Here is an 8,356-nt window from a genome sequence, read left to right on the forward strand (position 1 = left end):
TCGTGGCATGGAGGGTCCCAAATGTTCAGTTCAACCTTTATTCTTATTATGTTTCTTTTTTTGTTTGGTTGCTGCTTTTAACTTTAGTACAACTCCTGACAGACCAAAGGACTTTGAGGGCTTCTTGGAAAACCTGAAAACTAGCTCAGAGGATGCTTTTTTACTTCTTTTTTTTAGCAGGAACAGTACAATAAACTCTGACCACTTCTTCCCTTCAGGAGGAGAATCTTGGTCATTTTGTGCTTTTTTCCCCTGCGAGATAGCTTCTTGTGTTGGGTTTTTGGAAACATCCCTTCCAGGCAGGGCTTTAGAAGACAGCTGGTCTCCCAGGTGTTGCTGTCATTTGTCAGTTCTGATCCTCCACAACCTGATGGAACCAAGAAGCACCCTATGGGCGGGAAGGGAAGAGCATCGCCTTTCCACTGGCCTGGATCACCTGTTTCCAAACGGATCAATTCCTGAGATCGCAGGCACCGACTGAATTCCTGACACAGCAGCGTCTGCAGCCAGTTTCCAGAAACACACCATCTGGAATGAAATCCAGCTGCAGCGCTGCACCCTGGTCATTCCTCATTCCATCTGGAGGTGCGTTAGTGCCGCCGGCCACATCTCGTGTCAGCTCCTGCTCAGGGTGATGGAGCCCCGGCACAGGGATTGCGGAGGCAGTGAGGACACATGAGAAAGCAGAACGACGAGGTGCTGGGCAGGTTCTGCAGATACCTTCAGGCTCCAGAGGGGCTTCACCACTAGAAATGAGCACGGAGGGAGCAGCACGGCCACAGGGGCTGTCTTTGTGTTTAACTGCTGCCTCCGCGCAAGGACTCTGTGACAACACAGGACCCACAGCAGCAGCTCCTACAGCCCTCGTTAACCAGAGGCATTCCCACCAGTTAGGGCAGGCACCAAGCTGAGCACCTTCCACTCTTTTCTCTGCCGTAGCTCTTACCCCCTACCTGCCCAGCTCTGCAAACCGTCCCTCTGATCTGCTCCCTCCTTAATCCACGGAGCTGCAAGAGGGATCTGATCCAGGAAGCTGCTGGCCCCGGTTACGTAAACATCTTTACCGACCAGATCCGCATAATCGATCACGAAAAAGAGGAAACGGTTTTAGCAGCCCCACGTGTTGACACCGATCCAGGTACAGGATCCTTCTACAGGTCGGGGGAGACGAGGCTTCCCCAGCAGGCACCCCGCCTCGCAGAGCCCCGGGGCCACAGAGCAGCCAAGGCCAGTTACACAAGCTCTTCTCTCAGTGGGGATGATGCTCTTCCGCAGAAAAGTTTCAGGGTGTCAGCACACCGCCGGTGCAGAAAGATCTCTGATTTGCAGCAGGTCGCGTGCCTGTGATGCAGCTCTTCTGATGAGAGGCCAGACCTCTATCCTCCAGTTTTCTTGTGGCTCGCTGTGAACTCGTCTCCTCCTCTCTGCAGTATTTGGGATTAGGCTTTCTTGGAATCTTACAGCTTCAGTGGAAATAGATGCTTTTCTGGGCCCGTCTGATGCACAGAGTACTGGAGAGATGATCCAGGCCAGTAATTACAAAACAGTGCTACGGATTTTACTTTCAGGACCAATAATGGTGGGGGGTGAATTTGAATTTTGAGCCCTTGTAATGCTTCAGGTGAATGACCTGAATGACTTGCTGTCATTTCTGGAAATCCTTAACCTCAATGATTTCAGTCAAGAAAGGACATCAAAGCAGATGTGCAGGGAGGACAACAGGGGAAGCAGGGAGAAAGACTTTGAGGTTGAAAAAAAAAAGTCTTGAACCAGCATAGTGAATAAGAAAATAACACTTAAAATAACAATGAAGATCATTGAATCATTAAGGTTGGAAAAGATCTCTTGAGACAAAGTCCAACCATTAATCCAACATGACCATGACCACTAAACTGTGTCCTGAAGTGCCATATCTGCACGTTTTTTGAAAACCTCCAGGGATGGTGACTCCACTACTACCCTGGGCAGCCCGTTAACTGTATACAGATATTACACAAGCATGCAAATATATCCAAAGATACAGGAGATTAGGGTAATATAGAATCTGTGTTTTCCCAAATGACAAATAGGTCCTGAGAGCAAAAAAGTCTCAGACTAGACTCAGCAGTAGATGGGAGCACCCAAGCCCAGAGTCTCAATGACAGTAAAAAAAAAACCAACACAAAAAAACCCACTCCCAAAACAAAAAAAAGGAGCTGTGCCATTCCCACCCAAGGAGGCAGGGCAAGACAACCTGTCCTGATGAACGGGGCTCCTCTGCAGTACAAAAGCAGGAGGTGGGACCACCAGCAGAGCCAGCAGAGATGAGGAACAGCCGACGTCGATCCTCCCAGCACAGCAGCACTAAAGACCCCCGGACCTTAGGGGCCCTTTTATACTGAGCACCATGGGAAGGGACGCTGTGATTGGCCCATTTGGGTCACCTGACCCATCCTCCCCTCCCCATAGGCACAGCTGCCCCCTCCCCATCTGCTGTGATTGCTCCAGGAGCTCCCCCAAACAGTGGGACCGGCAGGGGGCAGGGACGGAGCTGCCGTGCGTGTGGCAGGACGGAGACAAGAGCTGGTGTCCCGGCCAATAAGACTAAAACCTCCTGCCCTGTCCTGGCTCGTGCCCTCAGGAGCGCTGGCACCCAGAGCCCCTCTGGCATCACGCTTGTTCGCAAGAAGTCAGATTTCTTACAGATGTGCAAATTCCATCCAAATGAACGGCCCGGGAAGGCAGCCTGCAAGGCGGTTTGAGAAGTCAAGTCCCTGTCCCACCATCCAAGAAAATCTTTTCCGTAACCTCTTTGTAGGGTGCAGCTGGAGTTGTTCCTCCTCCTCCTGTAGTGCTTGATCCAGACCCTACGTGCTCTTTGCAGCAAGACATGGCACCGGGTAAGAGGGACTCCCTCACGTTCTGACGGCATTTTGGTAAAGCTTTCGTGATGAGGAGGCAGCAAAGACTTAGCTTGGGACAAGTAAACTATAACGAGTGCTGCCTTCTCCTCTTTTTCTGTGCTTTACGGGGCTGTGTGCTTTCCTATCCTCACTTGCTTTGGGGTCTTGAAGTCCAGGGTGAAATGAGAAGAGTGGGCTTGGCGCTGACGTGCAGCAATTCATCGAAGCGGAGCCAACCTCGGTCAGCTGACGCCAGTTTTGCTTCGAAAGGGGTCGGGATTCTGTCTGTTATCACCTTCCTACAAACCCCTTTGACCTCCATGAAGCGCTGAGCCAAGGGGAGAGCAAGACCCTCCTGGCCCATATATTTCCCACCTCCTGCCACGCAGCAATGCCTGGAGGGCTCAAGCGTGGCGGTTCACGCGCCTGCCCTCACCCACCTAGCGCTCAGCCTGCGACACGCGTGCCCCCAGCCTTTGGGATGCAGCAGGTAGGCTGCCTTGAGGGCTTATATTTGCAGCTTTGGTTTATTTTGTTAAGGGACACAGCTTCTCCGCGCCAGCGCTGCTGGTGGTGCATCACTGGAGAAGCACAAGGGGCCTCGCGCTGGAGGAAAAGCAGAGAAGGCAAGAACAAGCCGATGAAAGTGGAGGTGCTCTGGAGCACTTCTTAAAGGTGGCTTGAGCTGCTTCTGATCCCTAAAGCTTTACACTGTGTACCTTGATGGGCTAATCTCCTGCAACCTCCTGTAATTAGGTGGCACTTAACCACATGACCCAGCAAAGCCAGCTCTGCCTCTAATCCAAAGTCACTCACCCGCCAGAGGGGTTCTCGGCACCTCTCCCCAAGAGAAACGGGGTGTCCTGTCCCGGCCCCTTCCCCAAAGTCTGGGTCCTGGGGGTTGGTGGGGAAAGGGAAGGATTTGTAGCATTTTCTGAGTGCCCAACTTGAATCTCACAGCAACGGCCGTGTCCTCGGGAGGTGCTGCAGCCTGAGCCCTCTTGTCCTTTACAGAATCAGTTCCCCCCAAAACCACAAACAGCTTTTGAAAACTGCCGGAATCAAATTTTCTCCCTCGTAATCTGAACTGAATTTGTCAGGATCTCAGTGAGCTTGGCAAAAGTTTGAGGGTTTATTTTCTATTTTTTCTAATTCAGCTCCCAAATCCAGTTTGGGGGTGGCCGATCCAGGCTAGAGAAAAGGCTGAACGAACCATCCGGGTCCGAATCCAGCCCTCCGTGAGAGGTTCGGGCTGCCTCTCAAGGATACGGCCGTATAAAAATAGCCAAGCAGTTTCTTCAGAGTCTGCTTTGGCTTTACAGCTCCACTAATCATAATCCTGTGGGTGACATCATTACTGCCTGATATTAATCCCCGCAGAGCTACCTGTCCCCAGCTCCCGGCCGCGGCAGGAGTTCCTACACCTGCCTGGTGTGACGTGGAGAGCGTCACCCACGTGGCTGGGACGAATAAAACCAGAGCCTGGCGTGTGGCATCTACACACCAGCTCCACGCGGACCGTGCACGAGGCCAGCGAAGTTGGGCTAAACCTGCCCTGCTTCTGTCAGAACCAAATACAGCGACCGTTTAATCATTTCTCTTCTTGGCTTTGCCCCGTCGCTCCTCACCTTGCACAAGCACACGGGCTGAGCTCCCCTCCCAGCTCTCTCAAGATGCTGAATTGCTTTTTTTTTCTTGTTTCTTAACCCCTGCCTCAGGCTGGGCAGTATTTTTCTGCTACCAAAGTGCTCATTAGGGAGCTAACGCAGGAAGGCGGTGACGTATATAATTTTATACATGTCTGTGCTATATAAAGAAGAGTTTAAGGAATCCTGACTTATTTCTGAGCTCTTCCTTCTGTTCCTTTTTCCAGCAGCCGGGTTCACAGCACACCGCTGAGCAAACACTCCTGTTCCACAAACCAATATTGATCAACCACCTTCCTTATAAGATAGACATGTACAAAATTATAGATACATCACCATCTGCAGCGGGATGCCGGAGCAGTTTGGGCATGAAAAAAAACCAGAGGAGGAGCTTTGTGTTCTGTCATTTTTCGCTTGCCAAAAGGGCTCTCGGGCGTTGGAAGGGGCAGTGGGGAAGTCCAGGGATTTGAGTCGGGCAGACCCAGCACTCAGGGATGTGGTTTAGTCGAGGACTTGTCAGTGTTGGGTTAGTGGTTGGACTTGATGAGCTTTTCCAAGCTGGGCAGTTCTCTGATCTTGTCATTGAGGAGTCTCTCCCCGCTTCCTCAGCGACCGGAGCGCGGTGCTGTGGCAGCTCTGCTCCTTTGGAGGAAAACGCGAGTGGCCGAGGCACCCGGCTGTGGAACGTTCCGTGTCGTTCTCAAAGCATCTTTTCAGTTCCAGGGAGGCGTGTGGTCCCTCAGCACGGCGCTGTGCGATGCCCTGATGACCATGGACGTGATGCTGTGCACGGCCTCCATCTTCAACCTCTGTGCTATCAGCGTGGATCGGTAAGTGCCTTCCTCCCCCTCCTCCTGCGGGAGCCGTGCCGCGGCATCAGGCCGCTCCCATGCGCCACCCCGCTGGGGCTGACCCCCCTGTGTCGGCAGGTTTATCGCCGTTTCCATCCCCCTGAACTACAACCGGCGCCAAATCGACCTGCGGCAGCTGATCCTTATATCCACCACCTGGATATTCGCCTTTGCCGTAGCATCCCCGGTCATATTTGGCCTCAACAACGTTCCGAACCGGGACCCCAGCTTGTGTCAGCTGGAGGATGACAACTACATCGTGTACTCTTCCATCTGCTCCTTCTTCATCCCTTGCCCCGTCATGCTGGTGCTCTACTGCGCCATGTTCCAAGGACTCAAGCGCTGGGAAGAAGCCAGGAAGGCCAAGCTGAGGGGCAGCATCTACGGGGCCAACAGGAACCTGTACCACCCCTCAACCTTCCTCGGGAGGGAGCAGACCGGCCTGGAGCCGGAGAAGTGCAACCCTTACGCCCGCTCTGACCACCCTGGGGACTATGTGATGAGCAACGGGATCCAGACTGTCTCCTACCCGCACCTCAAGTACCCGCACGCGGGACACAGTCGGAAGCGGGCCAAGATCAACGGGCGGGAGCAGAAAGCCATGCGGGTGCTGCCTGTCGTTGTCGGTGAGTGGCGGGGGGCGATGGTTGGGAAGGGGTGGGAGCGTCCCGCGGGGTCCCACAGCAGGGCTCAGCCTGGCAGGTCGTGTTGGAACCCGGCAAAGCCAACACACGCTTTGCTCACTCCCCTCCCAGGAGACAAACTGCCCCGGCACGGGTGCTCGGGTGGTGGTGGGAGCTGTCACGCGTTCTCCTTGCTGGAGCAATTATGGAATAGATTCACAGAGTCAATCACAGAATCATGAAGGTTGGAAAAGACCTCGAAGGTCATCAAGTCCCACCGTCAACCCAACACCACCGTGACCACTGAACTGTGTCCCCAAGGGCCACGTCTCCACGTGTTTTGAACATCCCCAGGGATGGTGACTCCACCACTGCCCTGGGCAGCCTCTTCCAACAGTTCCCCACTCCTTCACTAAAGAAATTTTTCCCAATATCCAATCTAAACCTCCCCTGGGCAACTTGAGGCCCTTTCCTCTCGTCATTAGTAACCTGGGAGAAGAGACCAACCCTCTCCTCACTGCACCCTCCTGTCAGGCAGTTGTAGAGCTTGATGAGGTCTCCTCCGAGCCTCCTCTTCCCCAGACTAAATAGGAGTCAAGGGCGAGGTACAATCCACCTCCCCAGTGCTCCCTCTCCCTCCCTCACTTTAACACTCACCTCCCCTTGCTCCTGTGGAAGGGCCTGGCTGTGACTTAAACTGTACCTCAAAGGTGACTCCAAAACTAACACGTGACTTTTCACCAACGCTTAGGACAAGAGCAACATCCTAAATACTCGGTCTGGGCACAATTTTTTGGAGACAAATTTTTTGCCCACGCTGCTTTCCCCCTCAGCACTCTGAGCCGGGCTTTGTTTGTTTAATTACCCCCTTTTTAACATTCACATCGCTTTCTCTCTTCCACGTCCCTCCGGCAGGTGCTTTCCTCTTCTGCTGGACACCTTTTTTTGTGGTGCACATCACCAGGGCCCTCTGCAAGTCCTGCGCCATCCCCACGCAAGTCACCAGCACCGTCACTTGGCTGGGTTACGTCAACAGCGCGCTCAACCCCATCATTTACACCGTCTTCAACGCCGAGTTCAGGAACTTCTTCCGCAAAGTTTTGCACCTCTTCTGCTGAGCCCACTGGAAATGGGGGTAGAAAAGGAACAACCAGGCTTTTTTGTTTTTTTTTTTTTTTTTGTATAGTTCATTAAAGATCTATTTCTGCCTAAGGGCTGCTGTCTTTGTGGGGGAGGAGGGAAGGAGGAGCGATGGCAGCTGGAGGAGGCAGGTTCCCAGCGCTGTGTAATGGAGGAGTTAGCGGTGAGTAGCCGTGGATACAGCTTGTGGCCACTTCTCTAACACTTGGTGCTTGACATAAGTGGCAAGAGATGCCACAAGACAGCAGGGATAGGTCTGGGAACGGCTCTTGCTTTGGATCACCAAATCATTTGGGTTGGAAAAGACCTTTCCCAGTGCACGAGAAAAACAAGCACCGCTCAGCCCTCCCTGCTCGCAGCCACCTCACGCGTTAACCCGCTCACCGAGCGGCCTCCCCGCCACGCTAACTCCCCACTTGGGAAGGGTGACGGGTCACGCCGAGGCCGCTGGGGCACGGAACCCGCCAGGCCAGCAAGGATCCGTCCTAAGGTCCTTGTGAGAGCGCATGCCGAGCAGTAATTTTAGATTTAGCCATCCAAAGGCACACAGCTGTTATTGCTAATTTTCCAGAACTCCTTACCGAGCCGCACGATACCCACCGGGAAAAAAATCCTTTATGCCTTTTGGTAGACCTGGGCGCAGCGACACCACGGGAGCGCTCCTCTCCGCAGCTAAGGAGGGGAGAAAATGATTATTGCACAAAAGAGCCACCTTCTGAGGAATACTTTTTGGTATATAACTATTCTGAGGAATAATTTTTGGTTGCTTTCCGAGGGATAATTTGTTTGCTCAGAAACAAAAGGAAAAAATGACTGCAGGGAGGCCTGAAGCTTCTCTTTGCCCAAGAATACCGATTGCTCGATCAAGTTAGCATCGACAGATGAATGTATTAAATTCCCACAGTGATTTTATCGTTCAGGTTTGAGTTCTGCCATTTGCCCCAGGCCCTGGGGACAAATGGGCAAAACCCTGCAAACGAGCGCTGTTACTGCAGGTTCAATTAACAAATCGTCTTCCAGCTTTAGCAAACAAGCAATAAGGCAACAGTGGGAGAAGAAACTGTTGCAAATACCGCAGCGTTGCTCTGAGAGGCAGGAGCAGCGAGAGTTTTGCGAAGGGAATCAAAGGAATTGCCTGTTTCCCCCTTCCCAGGAGTAATTTGTGTTCCCATCCCGCTCCAGCGGCTGGAGCTGCTGCAAAAACCCCGGCAAAA

General features: G+C 52.8%; 1 protein-coding gene across 1 annotated transcript; it reads left to right on the forward strand.

Annotated features, from left to right (window-relative positions):
• Positions 1–961: 961 nt before the first annotated feature.
• DRD4 (dopamine receptor D4) lies at positions 962–7,210 on the forward strand (the record flags this gene model as incomplete). The annotated part of the gene is made up of 4 exons (XM_009867215.1): positions 962–1,138; positions 5,235–5,358; positions 5,458–6,005; positions 6,918–7,210. Coding segments are annotated over 4 exons (1,052 nt in total), but the record flags the coding sequence as incomplete, so codon positions are not given.
• Between the last annotated feature and the right edge of the window lie 1,146 nt (positions 7,211–8,356).

Source organism: Apaloderma vittatum, unplaced genomic scaffold (genome assembly GCF_000703405.1).
Source record: "Apaloderma vittatum isolate BGI_N311 unplaced genomic scaffold, ASM70340v1 scaffold22923, whole genome shotgun sequence".
Lineage (NCBI taxonomy): Eukaryota > Metazoa > Chordata > Aves > Trogoniformes > Trogonidae > Apaloderma > Apaloderma vittatum.